General features: G+C 41.7%; 1 protein-coding gene across 1 annotated transcript in view; it reads left to right on the top strand.

The window, feature by feature from the left end:
- The window catches only part of EFNB1 (ephrin B1), a 54955-nt gene extending 35671 nt beyond the window's left edge, over positions 1-19284 (top strand). Inside the window, exons 2-5 of the mRNA XM_075835652.1 lie at positions 8381-8658; positions 14622-14714; positions 14877-15005; positions 15572-19284. Coding sequence (XP_075691767.1) covers positions 8381-8658; positions 14622-14714; positions 14877-15005; positions 15572-15963 — 892 coding nt within the window. The 3' untranslated portion in view covers positions 15964-19284. The remainder of the gene's footprint in view (positions 1-8380; positions 8659-14621; positions 14715-14876; positions 15006-15571) is intronic.
- Positions 19285-19543: the final 259 nt, after the last annotated feature.

Raw genomic sequence — 19543 nt, 5'->3', positions numbered from 1 at the left:
AAGTGGGGACTCCACTGAAGCGAACATAATAGGTATTTGTAGAACACTGTGCTGTGGCTAGTAAAGGGAACCTAATTGGGCATTTGCAAAGACTGTCTTAGGTCTTGTTCACATCCCATTATTTATTTTGGGAAAAGCTTCTGAGGTATATGTGGAACGTAGGCTGCCATCCCTGTCACCCATAGATTATGGTATCTGTTTAATGTATAGGTTATGATGTATGTGCTTAATAGATTCCTGCAACATATGTTGTATAGTGGCATAGGACACCCATAGGCTACCAAAAAAGTGCCGCACAAGGGTGTTTTGTTGTGTTTTGGTTTTTTTTGTGCAGGATCCTGTTGGATGGAATGTTATAGTCTACTAGACAACTCAAAAATATACCGACGTACACAAGCCCAGAGGACTCAGGACACTTTTGGCCTCCACCTGGCTAATGAAGCCCTATAGAAACATTTAGCGTGCATACCCAGAAAGCTCCAAACGTATAGCAAAAACGCGATGTGAACAGTGCATACAAGACAAACAGCTTTTTTAAGGTTTATAGCTATTTGTCAAGTTCAGCAACTCAAAGATTTCCCATTTAAACGAAGCATTTCTGACACCAGGGAATGCAGATGGTGAATAGTTAATTCCTCTCTAACATAAGGTTGTAAAATGTGTTAGGAGTTGCCCTGCAGTTTGTAGACCATTGTGATAGAACTAGACCCTTGTTTGACGTCATGGCGTCTGTCTGCTGAAGAGGGCATCTTGTATATACCATTACGGTTAAGGTTTTTTTTTTTTATAGGTTTTTAGGCACACCTTGCGCAGGCTGTGTCCTGTCTTCACAAAGCTTGTTAAACTATTTAATAATGTGGTATTTTTTTTGTTTCTCCAACACTTTCAGGGTTTTGTTTTTTTCCAGCCTTAAAGAGGCTCTGTCACCAGATTTTGCAACCCCTATCTGCTATTGCAGCAGATAGGCGCTGCAATGTAGATTACAGTAACGTTTTTATTTTTTAAAAACAAGCATTTTTGGCCAAGTTATGATCATTTTTGTATTTATGCAAATGAGGCTTGCAAAAGTCCAAGTGGGCGTGTATTATGTGCGTACATCGGGGCGTGTTTACTACTTTTACTAGCTGGGCGTTCTGACGAGAAGTATCATCCACTTCTCTTCAGAACGCCCAGCTTCTGACAGTGCAGATCTGTGACGTCACTCACAGGTCCTGCATCGTGTCGGACGAGCGAGGACACATCGGCACCAGAGGCTACAGTTGATTCTGCAGCAGCATCGGCGTTAGCAGGTAAATCGATGTAGCTACTTACCTGCAAACGCTGATGCTGCTGCAGAATCAACTGTAGCCTCTGGTGCCGATGTGGCTGACACGATGCAGGACCTGTGAGTGACGTCACAGATCTGCACTGTCAGAAGCTGGGCGTTCTGAAGAGAAGTGGATGATACTTCTCGTCAGAACGCCCAGCTAGTAAAAGTAGTAAAAACGCCCCGATGTACGCACATAATACACACCCACTTGGACTTTTGCAAGACCATTTGCATAAATACAAAAATGGTCATAACTTGGCCAAAAATGCTCGTTTTTAAAAAATAAAAACTTTACTGTAATCTACATTGCAGCGCCTATCTGCTGCAATAGCAGATAGGGGTTGCAAAATCTGGTGACAGAGCCTCTTTAAGTTCACATCAAGATTTGAGACTGACTACAGTCTGCCATTTTATATACTTCAGATCATGGGGAATTGCGTTTATATCCAGCTATTTTATTGGTTGTGTACATCTAGAGATTAATAGAAAAATAACAACATAAAAAAGGTTTCTTACCAGTAGCAATTTTTTGGGATAACTGGCAGCCTGGCTCCTGGGTTTTGTCTACCCTCGTATAGGGAATCGGGGAAAAAATGGCCTGATCTCGCTTGATCTTCTTTTTCAATTCATAATTAATTTGGTTACCTTCCGCAGTCACTTCGTTATCTGGCAGTAAAGGAACGTGCCAGGAATCATGATGCGATTTGAATGTTTTTGGGGAGCTATGAACTAAAAGTAATGGTAATAAAGAATGTGGTTGTCTTAGAATTATCAATTACAACCCAATTTTACAAGGCAGTCTACTGTAATTTGAGAAGAACAAAGACCGTTTGGCATAGTCATGTGGTGTTTTTACATAGTAATTTAAATGAAGGTTCTACCAATCAGTGGTCCCCAGATGGAATTAAAAGTAGAATGCTTTACTGAATAGATTTGTTGTAGTACTGTCGTGTTTCTTGATTGTTTTAATGTTCTGCTTGGTGATTCTGCTCTCTGGAGTAGAACCAACAATCGTATTACAACCCTGATTGAGAAAGCTTTGAAATACTGCTGCCGTATTTTACGAAGAGCAAATGATGGTGAAATATAGCCATGAATCGGTTGGTTAGTCCCCCTGTATACATGGCAGATTTGAAGCGGATTTTCCATCTGGATTTGCGGGCAGAAAATCTGGTGGATTCTGTTGAACATTTCCGCACAAAGATTAGAGCATTCTGCCCGTTTTTAAATCTGCAGCATGGTCGTTCTGTTCAGGATTTCACCATTTTCATTGTTGAAGGGGTGAGTTCTGCAGCAAAATCCGCAGGGAACACGTGTGGATTTTGCTGCAATCTGCTAGGTGTGAGTACCTCCTTAACCTGGATTTTTAATAAATTAATTTCATCAATATTTGCTGGTGTTAAAGTTTTTTGTTTTTTTTTACATATTCATGGAAGTCCTATTTGCTGTAGGCTTTACACCACTCCAGGAGACATTGTCATTTATTTAGTAGCCTGTAAATACGTTAGTTAACAACCGAAAAATGTAGGCACCATTCGCAAGTTTGTGTATTGGCTGTGTTGTACTTGGGTCCTGTTGACCATATAAATAGTCATAATTCTCAACACTGAGCACCAAACGTGATATGGCTACGATTTGGTTAGAATTATTTTACCTGTGAAAACCGGGTTTTTAAAGAGGCTCTGTCACCAGATTATCAAATCCCTATCTCCTATTGCATGTGATTGGCGCTGCAATGTAGATAAAAGTAACGTGTGTTTTTTTTTTTTTTTTTTTTTTTTTTTTAAACTATCATTTTTGGCTAAGTTATGAGCAATTTTATATTTATGCAAATGAGCCTTTCTAATGGACGACTGGGCGTGTTTTCTCTTATTTCTAACTGGGCGTGTATTGTGTTTTTAGCAACTGGCTGTGTTTATTTCTTTCACTGCACAATCACACTGTGCTGTGGATCATGCTGGGCTGGAACAATGAGAAGTGCAGGACACTGATTAGTCACTGATTGGTCAGCCACATACACTCTGTACAACACCCAGTTGGTAAAAAGTAAAAACACGCCCAGTTGTCCATTGAGAAACTCATTAGCATAAATCTAAACTAGCTCATAACTTGCTCAAAAATGATAGTTTTTCCAAATAAAAACCACTGCTGTTATCTACATTACAGCGCCAATCAGATTATGTAGGAGATAGGGCACTTATAATCTGGTGACAGAGCCTCTTTAAGCAGGAACTTTGAATCGTGACAGATCCGACTAATAAGTCAGTGATTTCACTACAAACAGTCTGCAAAGTTTTAGTAGACCCCCCCCCCCCCCCCCCCCCCTTAAACCTGGATAGTCTCATCACCTTTTATTGTTTTTGTTAGGCTGGGTTCACACGACCTATTTGCAGACGTAAACAAGGCGTATTATGCCTTGTTTTACGTCTGAAAATAGAGCTTCAATACGTCGGCAAATATCTGCCCATTCATTTGAATGGGTTTGCCGACGTACTGTGCAGACTATCTGTCATTTACGCGTCGTCGTTTGACAGCTGTCAAACTACGACGCGTAAAATGACTGCCTCGGCAAAGAAGTGCAGGACACTTCTTTGCAACGTAATTTGAGCCGTTCTTCATTGAAGTCAATGAAGAGCAGCTCAAGATTACAGGCATCAAAGACGCCTCGCAAAATGCGAGGAGGAGCTTTTACGTCTGAAACGACGCAGCTGTTTTCTCTTGAAGACAGTTCTCGTGTGCAGATACCTTTACTGTTGATACCTGATGAAATAGTGTCAGGTGAAGCAGATGGGGTCGGTGAATGATCACTCACTATGAATTCTTCGAGATTTAGTGGCCTTTGTTCAAATTCTCTTGCTCGGTTGCCAACTGGCTTCTCAGTCCCACCCCCACTGTGCCAGTCTTTATGCGGCTGAATGGGTGAGGAATGTAAGCCGTATTACACAGCTTTGATCGTTAACTTCCCCTCTTCATCAGGGTAAGAGAGTTGTGGGGATTTGAGAGGGGGGCTTGTTTAGACTCTCTCATATGCAAATGACCAGTATTGAGAGCCGTGGAACGTAATGAGATAACACGGCTTTAGAGACCCCAGCACAATTGTGGAAATCCTAAAACAAAAGCCAAGCCGGGACGTGAAAGGGGTTTGTCAGGCAGAGACTGGGGGGGTTTCTTGTTCTCTCCCTCCCGGCACACACACAACAGATTTCTTTCCCACCCCCAGTGGAGCCAAAAGCCCTAAGGATATGCAGATTTGCCATTTTAAAATTCATGCATTTGTCAGGCAGAGGTTCTAGCCTGGCAGCGTTCTTAGGCCTTGTTCACATGGCGCTCAAAAAAAGTGTCAAACGCTAGAGTTTTTGTAAGCCGCTGTTTAAAGTACAGGCATTTCTAATGCGTTGTCATGTTTTCCGCAAGTTTTTTTTTTTTTTTTTAGGGCGCGAAATTAGGACTCCCATTGTCAATGGGAATTCGGCACATTTTCCGCGTGCTTTACGTGCAAAGATTTGACCTGATGCTGCTTTTTTACACTACATGTTTTTAAGCAAGGGCGTGTAAAAAAAACGAACGTGTCGTATGCACTGTGCTTTCCCGTTGTCAATGGGAAGCTTAGATCATGCGTTTTTAGATGCGTAAATCACGTCCAATACACGCAGTGTGAACTAGGCCTAGCTCTTTTAAAACTTCATTTTCCAGCCTGTGAAATAGTCTGCCATGTATAGTCGATATTCTGTATAATGAGACTGTGCATATCTGTAGACTTCATAGAGGCGTCACCCATGTGCCGTAATCTTCCTTAGGGATACTGTCAGCAGGCTTTGCTAGAATTAGTTTCCGTGTAGTGTACGCAGGTCCATGCATGTCAACATACACACATTAAACGTACGCATTTATCACACAGCTTGTGAATCCGGCCTAGCAACAAAGCAATTCTTGTTTACCCAACTCGAAGGGATCATTTTTCAGACCTCACAAATCCCCCTCTTCACCTTTCCCATCAGAAAACACCTCCCTGAACAATAAGAAAATTGGGGCCTGCCACCTGATAGCTCTCCCAAGGAACCAGGGAGAGAGGAATGTGCAGGGCTAGCTGGCTCCTGTGAGCCGGCCTTTGTCTTCTGTGTCTGAATTTTCTGGGGGACGCCCTGCCGAGGTTTTATGTCTTTCCCTAGAGACTGCAATATATATGTTTGTGTGTAGAAATATATCTTTTATATAGGCCCAAAGGGCTGAGACCTTCTCTGTATGATAAGTAACTCAAACACTAACCACTTCATACCCTTGTGGATGGTGACTTTCAATGGCTTCTGTATAGGGCCACATTGTCATAGTATGTGAGACCATATTTTACGCTTTGGCTTTTTTAATTTTTTTTATTAAACTGGCCAGCAGCTTAAAAAAAATAAAATAACTGGACATAGTTTCTCTGGTTCTTTATTGCAATGGGCAAAAATGTTCAATAAGATGCTATAGAATGGGCACCAAATCTAATGTTTAAAAAAAATAAATAAAAAAAGGGGGGTTTTGGGGATCTTCAAATTCAATCATTGTGACCACTCAATATTTTACACGTCAAGGTTCTCTATCGGCATATTCATGTTGCCGTATGCTTGTAAAACATCCGCTGCATATATCCATTCACCCGACTAAGGCCAAAAGTGTCCTATTGGCCTCTGTTGGGCCGGTATATATCCCCATACCTTTTTCGTCTGCTGCGATATTCCATACATAGGCATATAGTACCCAAAAAATATATATTTTTTTTCCACATTGGAGCCTGTAGGCCACTGTATACCTATAGAGTGGCATCAGTCAGACGGCAAACTCCTAATAGATCTATCTAGAGAGATGTCAGAGAGATGGATAGATATCTGTCGATCTAATATCTCTGTACTCAGTTGCCCGATTTCCTAAATGTTTGTTTGTTTAGGGATACTCAAGTTTACTTTATATACTCTGCTGCTGATTTATGGGCTGGGTGGCACATTGGCACTTGAGGGGGTAATGCGTTTGTTCTTTTTACATAATAAATCAACAGTTTACAGGGCTCAGTGTTGTGGCCATTAAAACTGGCCTAATACATTGGATTTTAGGTGACCTGTGTTCGGTTGCCCTGTTTAGGAACTGCATATTTCTATTAAACAATGAAGATTACGTTGTAAATATTCTCGCTTTTGCAATGAAAGTTGGTTACGCTGGATGATTTATCCAAGTGAACAGGGGAATTTCCGTGTCTGAAAGGTGCATTTGAGCATGAAATGTGTCGCTGCTCCTTCTGTAGCAGGTCAGACTGGAAACTCATTCACATCCTTCTACTGGGACTAGTAATCGGATATAGCAGACTCTGGCAATCGTATGGTTAAATATTTAACAAGACTCATTTTCATGGTAAACCTGTTTTTATTGTACTATAAATGAATACATCCATTAGTCAAACAGGGAGATGGCTAGATAAAGCTTTCCAGACAGAAAACCGATTTTTATTTTTCCCTCTCGTCAGAGTTGACTTTTGTTTACCAATGAACTTCTATCGTGTTCTGGTCGGGTTCATTCTGACACTTGGATCACCCCCATATCCTATTGTTGACCTGTATAGTCCATCATAGATATTCCTTTTAGTTCGATTAATACTGGTGTCTGAAAATGCAGCATTTTGGGTTAATAAAACATGTCTCACAGAGCATTTACCTCAAAAGTATAAAAATCGAAGGTGACAAGAAGCTTTTGGGTTGTCTGCTACGTAATTGGGATGTCTTGCCGTTCAGCACAGCTGGGTGTCAACACCTGTGGGAGATATGATGGCAGGAATACTTGGTTTTCACTAAACTCTTCCAGAAGCCGAGTATTTGAACTGGGCAGGAAAGGCCAAGACAAGGAAATGCAGGAATTCTCTTTTCTTCAGTTTTGTCATCAAAAAATGGTATAAGTTTGCGGTAAACATTGCAGCTTTTGTGTGGGTTCTGTTAGTCCTCTCAGTGGAAGGAGCACGGCCACCAGCAGCCTGAAAAAATTACTATCATTTGCCCCAGAAAATGTTTGTTTTGGCTGGTGTAAATTTCACTTTCTGGCAAACTGACAGCCACAGATTTATTTCATTTATTTTTCATTTCATTTTATTTATTCATTTATTTGTAGCCGTGTGCTTCTTACCAAGTTGGGTGCGTTTCACTCTAACTTTTATATATATATATATATATATTAAGACCGACATATGAAAAGCCAGAATTAATAAATATCTCCCCCCCCCCCCCCCCCCCCATGGTGTAATAATTATCGTCTATTTGTACTAGATTTGGGCAGCCACATCCTTATGCTGTCCACATTGATGGCAATATTTCTGGAACATTAGGAAATAAAGCTCAGCCATGGACTTTATGGTGTGTGAAGTAAATTCTTGGAAGTCCTTTAAAATTGTACAAACTGCTGGGTTGTGCTCATATCTCCTGCGTGAAGAATCCCGGGGGTTAAGACAGACAAGTGATTCACATGTCTGTACCTATAGGCTTGGCCACCTGAGACACCCTTCCCTCCTGAAATGACCATGTTTATTTGTTTTCTCCATGTATTTTTTTTTTTGGGTTGTATGTGTAGGAGGGAGAGGCTGACAACTGGTCTTCCTTCTACGTTACTATTGAATTTCCAATCTTACCTGATCGACTTGGAGCAGCATCGGGATGTCTCTCTTTGTGGGGTGCCAGCTGCCTGCAGCACACACACCCAGACTCCCCACAGGTTTTTTCATTTTGGGTGATATCCAAATGCCAAACCCCATTTTAAACTACGGCAGTGGCGTGGTTTCTGGGCTCCTACTTCCTTGCTGCAGGCACTTGATGATCAGATTACGTATTTGATCTCCTCTGGCATGTTTCTTCGTTCTGCACCTTCCCTTTTTGTGTCTGTATAAAAGGACACGTTTAAGGATGCTGAAGTTTGGGTGGTGAGATCTGAAATGTGATGAATGTGGGAAATGTCTGAAGGTGTGGTGGTCTGGTAACAGCTGCAGCTTACAGGGTGGTTGCAGAAAAAAACTGCCATAAAGCTATATTTCTAATCTTTGCTTTTTGTCTCCTGCAGGTTTCTACCTGGAAAAGGCTTGGTTTTATACCCAGAGATTGGAGACCGTTTGGACATTATTTGCCCCAAGGGGGAGCCATCGCGGCCTTATGAGTATTACAAGTTGTACATGGTTCGCAGGGATCAGGCAGAGTCCTGCAGTACAGTTATGGATCCCAATGTCTTGGTCACCTGCAACCAACCTGAGAAGGAATTTCGTTTCACCATAAAGTTCCAGGAATTTAGTCCAAACTACATGGGCCTGGAGTTCCGGAAAAACCAGGACTATTTTATTACATGTAAGTCATTGCTTCCATCTGGGAGCCACCAGCTCGTCCCTTGGGCAGTAATGATTTTAAAGCACCGACCAGTGTCTTATAAACTCGTTTTATCTAGTTACGATCTAATCTGCAAAAGTTCGAGGTTTGCTCTTAGGGAGGGTTTTTTTTGGTATGAAATAAGCATGCACAGCAGTGAGCACATCTCCAGCGCTCCCTTTAGTGGGGCTTGTGGCCTGTTAAGTAGAAGGGTTTCTGGAGTTTAGGGTCATAGTAAGGTTTATTGCAGCCCAGGGCACTCCAATAATTGCAAACTCTTCCCCGCCCCTTGCAGTAGTAATTGTGTTCTTTAGACTGTGGGAACGGTATGAAAGGTGTATTTATTAGGGAGTGCAATTTTTTTCTCTGCCAGGTCGGAGTTTGAGGCATACATTTTTTTTTTTTTTTTTTCGTTCAATACGTGGAGTTGTGTTAAATCTCTCGTATCTTAATGTTACATACACTGGGAACAAAGTTTATTTACTACTGTAGTCTGAGTACCGTAAGTCTTGCAGCGAAAAGCGTTTTAGTGGTCTGAAGAGTTTCCCTGAGACTTTCGTACCCTGGACTACACCAACCAGTACTTCACCCATAGTGGTGCTTGTCTGTGTGCCCCCATGGCCTTAAGCTATTTGCAACCTTCAAAGGAAATCCATCTAAAGTCTGCGCCAGTCACTTTTACTTCTCTTTAAATGCTTACCCAGATTTTCTACCACTCTTTTGCTGTTAAATATTTTGTAATATAACCTAGACTGAAGTGGTTGGGCCCAGGCATGCTGCCATCTTTTTGCTATAAATGGGTAGCTATTTCTTTTCTGTGTTCCCAGTGGATTCTCATACATTGTATACAGGTTCACTATGTATTTTTATCTATTGGTATTTTACTACTTGTGAGGAATGGAAAGTACCTTTAAGGACACTTTCACTGCATGTGACTTATTATTTTGAAATAGCCTATACTTTATTTGGGCCCGATGGTGCAAGTAATGCAGCTCTGCTAACTGAGCCAGTCTCTTACCGCTGGGATTCAGAGCATGAAATGGCAGAGCAAGGCTAGGCACAGATCTGTCTGGTGCTGGCTCCAGCATGGCGTAGGTGTTTGCTATAGGTATAGGTTTGCCATAGTTTTTTTTTTTATTTTTTTATTACTCCTGAGCATTTGTAGCGTTCGGTTAGATGGGTGGAGACAAAAGGCCCATAGCTATTGCTGTCATCAAATGTGGTCTTGCTGCTTTCTTGTCACGTCCCTTTCTTTTCAGACTTTGACTCCCCCCTATTTCTTTTCTCCTATTTTTGTCGTTTTTCTTTCTTCAGCCCTAGCCCCTGGCACTGGTTGGCTGGCGGGTGCGAGATCTTTCACAGCCGCTCACATCTGGAAGTATTCTGTCCTCAGCTGGCAGGCGATTTTGTGTCCAGCAGATACTGGAGACATTCTGCAGATACTGTGGGTATCGGGGTTCATTTAGAAAGTGTCTGCCTCCTGAATTCGCATGCCTTGCCTTCCTTCTCTGTTTTGTCGTCATGCTCCGTCTAGGCTATTTCATGCCATTATTTGAGACCCAGCGCTCTTGCTCTAGCACGCCTACATCCCCATATTAAATGTCATCTCCTGCTTTGTTCTGGCTGTGTTTGTAAGACTTTCATATTGTTTGGAGGATTCAGGTAAAGCATACACCATTTAAGTGTGAGCATTTTCACACACGATGTTTGGGACAGGTCATCAGCATGACTGCACTGTATCCTATATAACCAGTTTACAGTTTTCTAGCTCACCCACATGACTGAGTGGGTTTCATGTTTTATAGAAGGATTTGCCCGCCTATAGACTGAGCTGAGGGATGGGTTGCATTTCAGGATGGTTGGTTAGCCGCATTGTATTCGGTTTATCAGAGTACTTTAAATTGAGACCCTGTCCTTCTTTCTCTTGGTCTGATATTTTTTATTTTATTTTTTTGTATCCTCTGGCATTGCCTTCTTTCTCCCGCATATCTCCTCCTTTCTGGATTCCTTGCACTTATTGCCCCAGCCATATTATGAGAAAACACAGCAGTGTTCAGCAGCTGATTGTTGTAGGGTCCTGTCATAATAAAGCTGCTACCTGCAGAATGGCATTTACTGTGCCCGAGGAAGTGGTCCGTATATGACCTTGATGTCATGTCTGTAATCCAATTGGCTACATTGGTCAATTTAGATTGTAATTCAGTGACTATGCAGATCGGTGCACTGTAAATGCGTGTTCTGACTTTCACTGGTCTGGCCGTCGTCTTTGACTCTCCAGTAGCTGTGTGCAGAATCTCTCCTACTCATAGTGCCTCCAGTCATTCTTGTGTTGTATGACCCCCCTCTACCCTCTCTCTCTGCAGACCTCACATTGTGTTTCTGTGGAAAGGAGGGTGAAAAATAACTTTCATTCCATTGGGTTTGCTCTTCCATATTTGGGGCTTGAGTTGAAACTGCACGGTGTAAAGAACTGCCATGTGTGACACTAGAGCTGGGAGAGCAACGCTGATCCGAGGCTGGCGCTGACTGAGGGATCTGCCAGTATTCACAGGAACCAGTCTGCACACTGGAAGCCGTGGCATTTGTTTAATGAAACTAAAAAGTGGCGGAAGTGACAGTCTCATTTTTGGACAGCTTTCTAAATCTCATGGACCTAATTTCCATTTTGGAGGTTCTAGTAACCAATTGCAAGACCTTTAAATACGCTGCAAGAGAATGTCACATATTGGCTTTTACCCCGACTGCCTCTTGTGTTTAAAATATTTACCCCTTCTTACTGTCCTACAAGAGGGTCTGTCATGAAGACTGGCTTTATTCAGGGCATACCTGTATTAGGGCATTTTAAAGAGCTGTCATAGTGGGAAAGTCTTTTAAAGTTTCACAAAAAGCAAAGGCCTTAATCTCTTCTGGCAAGTAATTTCATTCAGTTTCGCTTTGTATTTCTGTGAAAGCAGAATGACCACAAATAAGCTGCCATTGCAACTACTATAGGGGTTTTTACCCAACTTGGCGAACAAGCCTCTAGTTATGCAGTGAGTAAAGATAAAGCCCAACATTCCACATCTTTTACCCCGATGTTTTCCATCAAGTGACACTTTTTTTTTCCAGTGCCCCCTTATTTCCAATACATGTGATATGCCATAAATGTTTTAGAAGCAAGTCCCATCTCTGGGACCCCCACCTATCTCTAGAACCGTGTTCACCTGACAACTCCTGCCAAATGAGACGGCTGCCACATCCAGGTGGAGAGTCACTGGAGAAGTGGCTGTATATGGTGTTATGGAAACAGCCAACCTGGATCTATCGACATCTATTCCGTTGCTATGCCATAAATATCTTCGGTAGGAATAACCCTTTCAGGCCCGCTTAAACGGATCAATTCTGATATAATTCATCTTTTGAGAATTAGTGTATAAAATCACAAAATCTATATTAAAATACATTGCAGCCACAATCCATTCTGCATGGTATGTACAATAATTGTAATGTCGGTCCATCCAATGCTCAAAGCAATTTTTTGGTCGGTCAGTGGTCTGATGTTTAAATTGTGCTTTAGTCTCGTTGTCCATCACATTGTGTCCGTGCCATGTTGCTGTACCAAAGTGCGTTTTTGAAAAGGTTTACTTCAACCTCACATTGAAGAAGTCAGAATTTGTTGTTTTTTTTTTTTCTATGTGTAAATGTGAAACATTCCCAAATGTGAGAACAGAAGCATTGGACTTTAGGGAGGTCCACTGCTTATTCTGCTCCTGCTGCTAATAATCCCCCCCTTCCATGGCCTGGCTGGTTTTGCCTGGAGCCTTCCGATGCTTTAGATTTCTTTTCTTTCTCCAAACCCCATGATCCAGCTTCCCAGACTGGGATAGAAGTTTAATTTCCTGTGTGGGGGAATCCTGCAGGGTTTGGGAGGAGACGCTCCAGTTAACCCTCTGCACGCTTGGATGTGAGCTGATGCACACCCCTGCCGCCTCTGATTGTAAGGGAATAATTTGTAAGTTAATTGTGGGTACATGTCGCGTGTAGGACTCATGAGTGACTCGGGGGGGACGTGGTGGTTGGCCTAAGGGCTCTCCATCCCTCATTTTATATAAATTGTCAGAGCTGAAGGCAATCCCCCTGTCATTTTATGATTTGCAGTTGATATCTGGATTAATACTGGACCTGATATATCAAATCTGTGTAAGGAAAAAATTGTTTCAAATAACCAGTCGTGGGTTTGGCTTTCATTTTCTGAGCTGTGCTGGAAGAATTATCTCTGGTTGCTATGGGCACAAGGCCAGTTTTTCTAAAACTCGAGGGTCACTGAAGTTTTTTTTTTTTTTTTTCTTTTCTCTGCCATTGATCTCATTTTACAGCTCTGCCAGGGTAAAGCTGTCACTACTATATATTGCGTGATCTCTGTTCTCCTCAGGGCTGTACAGTACAGAAGTGATCAGACATGGGCATAGTTTAACGGAGACACCTTAGTTTTTAGTCCCCAGACTGTATCTACCAGGCCTAAAGAACGCAGCTCTGAGGCTTCAGCAGCTGTGACGCATGTGAGACAAGCACTCGCTCTATAAACCTCCCAGCCAGTGTGGTCTTCAGAAGGTTTGTGTCGCTGCTTAGGCTGTTGGATATATCTAAATAATACCAAGCTAGAAATTCAATGCATGCACACAAGCTCTATAGGTGGCCTTCAGTGTCTATAGTGGTCAGCGGGTGGGCACTAAACATCTGAATGTTTCTGCACATATGGTGTAAATTACATATGTTCTTTGTTACATTGGAGACATATGTCCCATTTTTAAATAAGGGCAGTGTCATTTGGAACAACTTTTCCTGGTATCACAATTTGGTATTCTGTATTTTCTACATAGGGCTGCTGGTAAAGATACTATCTTTGGATGTCCGAGTGCTCACACGTGCTACTTGCTAGAATTAAGGGGCTCATGTGCTCTCCTTTTTAAATAAAAATAAAATCTTCATGATGCACATACAACGCAGCTTCAAAGTGTTAACAAATTGTGGTTTGTTGCATATCTGTATAGCTATCTCGATCTCTCCATCTCGCACAGGAGTATATCTGCTGTCCCAGATGAAGTTGTGATCTTCACATGGTGTTATCTTTTTCTGAGAGCCTCTGTATTGAACTAAAACATATGTTAAACATTTTTACATAGTTTTCGTAGCCCTGGGTTCGTACAGCTGCTGCTCTGCTTATTAGCATATGTTTGAACATGGCCATTTCTTGCAGGTGTTTCCATAGAACTGCTTTTATAGAATACCTAGTCTTATAAGATGTCTAAAGGAAGGGGGCAACTAGTTAAATATTACAAGGTGGCATTTTATTCATAAAATGCTCGAGGAATGAAGTCTACTTCCTGATAAAAGGTTGCCTATATTGTACAAGCCATTTAGACTCTTGCTTTAATATCCCTTTTTAATGTGAATGGGAAGACTCCTCGCAACATTGGATAAGTGTAGGCTCTTCCCAGGCCTGCGGGCACTTAGAGGGAGGGTCTCCTTCTGCTGAGATGACTTCTTCCTATTCTAATCCAATAACAAGCCCTAACACTCCGGTATTTCTCCGTAATTGTTAATGCGGTAATGAACCCATTTCACGGTTGGCTGTATCTTGTAATGCATGTTATTATATTGCATAGCCGTTTGATCTGTTAGCCGTACAGTCAGTCTGGGTGTATATAGACTACTAGTTGAGGGTATGCAAAGCACAATGACCTATCTCGTCTGCTTTCCTGCAAAAAAAATAATTTGGCCAGAGGCAGGCAACGTGTGGCTGGTTTCCTACTGTAGAACCACAAGTTTCAGCTTGTCATGTGGCCCCTAAATCTGAAGGATATAGCCTATTAAGCATTGAATCTTTAAATAATACTGCTGTGATATTCTGGCTTAATTTAATTTAGTTGTGATGGTCCTTGTAACATTTATTCTTCACACTGCAGCTACTTCCAATGGAACTCTACAGGGTCTTGAGAATCGGGAAGGAGGGGTATGCCAATCACAATCCATGAAGATCATCATGAAGGTCGGACAAGGTATGAGAAGCAGCTTTTCAAGTTATACGGTTCTTTTATGACCAATGTGTTCCGATTTGGTATTTCAAGTTTGCAAGCCATATTGAGCTCACATTACTAATTTAAAATGTTATTTTTAATGTTGGCAATAGTTTTGATGTTCTAAAATGCATCTGTTTACAGACCCGAATGCAGTATTACCAGACCGTGTTACAACTAGCCGACCAGGCAAAGAAGCAGATAAAACTGGAAAGATGGCAACACCCGGACCGTGGAACAATGTGTTTGAAGGGGAAGACCATGGAAAGCCAGGTGAGATATAAAGATCGAACGTTGAATTGGCAAGTACATGAAGCGACTACTCTGCCCCATTCTTGTCATAAGCAAAGAAGTAGCTGAATATAAATGTAACTTTTAGACCCCAGGATCCCAACTTTACATTAGTCCTGCAGAAGTATGCTGCTTTTCGCAGCAGGTGGTCCTGAGCAAGATCATTTTACTGACTGGTCCTTGATTCTCTACAATCCCCGGCTGTCTCTACAGCCCGATCATCTGAAATTATTTGTTGAATGCATGAAAATGTTGTTAAACCTGTAATGACTTGTGAAATCCATACAAATGTGCTCAAGTCACTAATTCCACCTTTTTGCTACCAGCGTCTTGATGGACCTCTATGATAAACCAATAGTTCCATTACATTTTGAAGATGAGGATGTTTATGCTGTTGCCAATAGCAAAGCATTAATCTTTTTAGCTGTTTTGTAGAATGGAAATTGCTACATTTCTTTGCACACAAAAAAGCACGAGAAACCTTTTAATGACCTCCTCTCCGGTTCTTTTTTTTGTCATGCTCACGCCAACTTTGTTTCCTATTTCAGATACTGTGAACCAGGCAAATAAACCGTCCTCTGGAGGGGGCGTTGACAGCTTCTTCAACTCTAAAGTGGCTGTATTTGCTGCCATTGGTGCAGGATGCGTCATTTTTATTCTGATCATAATCTTCCTAGTAGTTTTGCTCATCAAAATCCGAAAACGTCACCGCAAACATACACAGCAACGGGCAGCTGCTCTATCCCTTAGCACATTGGCTAGCCCTAAATGCAGTGGAAATAGTGGCACTGAGCCAAGTGACATAATCATCCCGCTGCGGACTACAGAGAACAATTACTGCCCACACTATGAGAAGGTGAGCGGAGATTATGGACATCCTGTGTACATTGTGCAAGAGATGCCACCGCAAAGCCCTGCAAACATTTATTACAAGGTCTGAGATTAACGGACAACTCATCCTGCTCCCCATCTGTGGGACGGCCAATCAAGCGCCAGGAGCACAGGCCAAAGGTCACTCTGCATTACAGGACTCTGGGAGACGGAGCAATAAGACTAACTTTCCCTATGTTAGGTATTTTTATATAGTTTACCCTGTTGTTCTGCTCCCTTTCCTGTCCAGGGAGGGTTGTTTGGATCTGCACTTTGCACACCCGCAGTGGTCATCCCGTACTTTACATGCAAGGGCAGTCTGAATGGTCTTCAACCATTCTTAATGTGGAGGCACACAGATGCAGATAGTACTGATGGTTGTGACTTTAGTATTCAGCAAAGCGATTGCTCATATCATGGTAGCAGAGGGGTTGTCATACACTTAGTAACCTATGTAACGTTGCGCTGGATGCCCTGATTTTACAAGTATTGTGCCAGTACGAATGAGTCTAGGCATGTGGTGATGGTATGGGGCATAGAGATGGGGAGGCCTATCTGGGACCTGACCTACGTAGATCCTGTGGTCTGTTCAGTTAATGAGTGGTATAATTCTGCGTGTCTTGTCCAGTCTAAACGCACCCAGGCTTACTCCGCAGTAAATCCTGGATGAGCTGTAACCATTCAGCCATGCATGCACACAGTACCTGTGGCACTGGTACACACCGCGCCAGCTACCTGTGTACACATATGCACTTAATTGCACACTTCTTTCAATAGGTTACATCTCCAGTACTGCCCGCTGGTCTCATTATAGTAAAATTGGGAAAACTGTGGGCATCGTGTGTCTATGAATGGTATCACATGGATGCAATTACTACTATACTTGTATGTGCTGGATCCAGCTTTGTGGCAGTTGCCTGACACTGCTCAGAAAAATATTCAGGATAATGACAGACCTATACCCAATGAAGGGTCTTCTGAAACCCTCTTATCTGTAACGTCCTATTTTTTTTCTTCTTATTGGACCTAGTCCCATATGTTCTCGTGAGAAGGCGTTTGCATACGGTAGAACTGATATTCATAATGTACATCAAGAAAATGTGGTGCGACTGACTGGGGAGGGCTCTATTCTGAATTGCCACATTAATACTACTAACATGAGTTAGCATTTTGCTACCTGATTACTGGTGACCTGTTTGCATAGTTAATGAGCGGCACACAGGACCTTCCAGTGCATACCGGTAGAGCCTTGGTGTTCTGTTCACTCAGGAACTTGTGTGTTGCTGTTTTCTGAGGTAGTTGATGCTAATATGGTGGTGACCGAGTTCCTTCAGTAGCCTTTAATGGATAACGTTTCTGCTATTTTTACCATTTACATTACACCTTTACTGCAGACTTGTATGGGATTCAGTTTTATAGTATTGAAAAACGTAAATACCAAACTTGCATTTTCACCCTTGCAAATGAAGTGTCCGAAACTAGAGACTTGAACACCTTGTCAGAAGTTGAAGCAGCAGAGTGATTCATTTCTGCTTTTTGGCACCTTAGTCTGAATTCAAATATTAATTTACTGTTCAGCCTTTCACCACGGCCAACGTGCTACAAGATGCAGATAGTGACCCCATCTTTGGTCAAAAATGTATTTGTGTATAGGTTATGATATGATGGATGCCATGGAGGTGTGATCTTTTAAGGGCGCAGTACGCTATTTAGGACCATAGTAAGCTGTGTCAAACAACCTGCAATTCTGATTAAGTCCTTACAAATAATGCGGTCTCCAACACGACCATAAACAGAGGCGCAGTACAGTCCCACAGAATGGAATATACAGAACTGTCAGACTACATATATTGGAGGGACCACCACTTACCTATAAATGCTTATGCAAAAACCCATTTATTGACTGACCAGACAGTTGTTTAAACCATACTTGTCCACGGAGCTTTGCACTTGACAGTATCCACTACATAGTTTTACTAATGGCTTTCCTACATTTCTTCAGCTCTTTTCCATTCTATTCCTGGATCTAGCATTACATTCTCCTTCACCACTCAAGTCCTTTTCCTCCACAATTTCTCTAGCCACCTCCTTTTTTTAAAATATTTTTTTATTTATTTTTTTATTTTCTCATGGTTTTGTTCCTTTATATTGCCGTCACTCACTTCCTAATATATTTCACATTTTTTACATGTCTTGGTGTATTTTGCCAATATGAAGACTACTTGTTACAAGGTGAATACCACTGCCTTATTCCTTCACATGTCTTGGTGGTTCTTACTATTTGCAGACTCTTGTATACTGACACATGCATATACTTGTTCATGCCTCCGCACTTAACACACCCTGTTGTAAATCCTGTTGTGAAAGGGTTCCCTTGCCTGAGCACAGCGGCCGAGTCAGGACATGTGCTGCATGTCTAACTTCACTGTGCCTCACAACATTGGAACTTTGTACGTAATGCCATTCATGAGCATCTCCTTTCCGAGAGCAAATCCGTATACATGAATTCTCTATTAGAACATATGACGGTTGTTTCTTGCCCATGCTGGTTGTACATTTCATGGTCTTCTGCTATCGGGTTTTCACACCCTAGGTATACCCCGTCCAGAACAGCGCATCTGAATACTGAGAAGTTGCATTAAGGGCAGGGTTTGGTGTGTAATTTTTGCCATAACTACCTGCCTTGCTAGTGCTGCCTCCAGCACATCTTCCTATTCTTCCCCCTGGGCATCTCCTGTGCCCTGTCTTACATTCTATGCAGAGTTGGATCTGGTGTCCTTTTTGTATTGCTGCAGATTAAGGGCTTGTGTGCTCTAAGGCAGCAGCTGTCTGTCTGCTGGAGAGGGGCTATGAGACACTTGGTCTCTAGGGACAAGGAAAAAGGCCTTAAAATAGAATCTAAAAAGCGCCACACGCCAAGTCCTCCACCTCATGTTTGCATCAAGCACTGTCCGATGATAAAAACTCATTATTTACATTTTTTTTTTTCTCCGGAGTGGAACCTGCTGGGTTTTGCTGAGCAGGCCACGGGTGTGAATTGTTTTTAAGCACATGACATAAGTACTTCTATAAAGTTCAGCATTCTTATCTACATTATTTTAAGGTCTCTGTACATATGTGTTCATTTAAATTCTAGACATTTTTTTGTTTTTTGCCAATTGCTCCTGTACAGTATCAATGTTAGGAGCAGTACAGATTCTAAACTCCGGCTATAGATTATATATAAATGTCATGCCAGTCACCTTTTTACAGACCACTTCATAGTTGGGTGACTGGACTTTTTAACGTCCCAATGCTGCAGCAATATGTTCTTTTGTTTGATTTCTTTCATCCATGTACCCCATGCCCTAAGCACCATGTACATATGTGAAAATAAAAGGTGAACTTTAAATTTATTAGCACCTTTTGTTAATTTTTCAAATTGATTTTTCTTCTGTACCTTTTTAAGAGATTAACTTTGATATTTTTTTGTAAATGTGTTTTTGAAAAGAATACTGTAAAGCTGTTTTTTGTATAAACTCCAAATTTATTTTCATTTGTTCTTGTAGTAAAAAAATTTTTTTTGTTTTTACATCCAAATACAATGCATATCTATTCAAATCATGCATCCATAAGTCACCCTGACAATGTATTCACAGGATAAGTGGCCG

This window comes from Rhinoderma darwinii, chromosome 8 (genome assembly GCF_050947455.1).
Source record: "Rhinoderma darwinii isolate aRhiDar2 chromosome 8, aRhiDar2.hap1, whole genome shotgun sequence".
NCBI lineage: Eukaryota > Metazoa > Chordata > Amphibia > Anura > Rhinodermatidae > Rhinoderma > Rhinoderma darwinii.
This window is presented reverse-complemented; position numbering and strand designations above follow the sequence as displayed.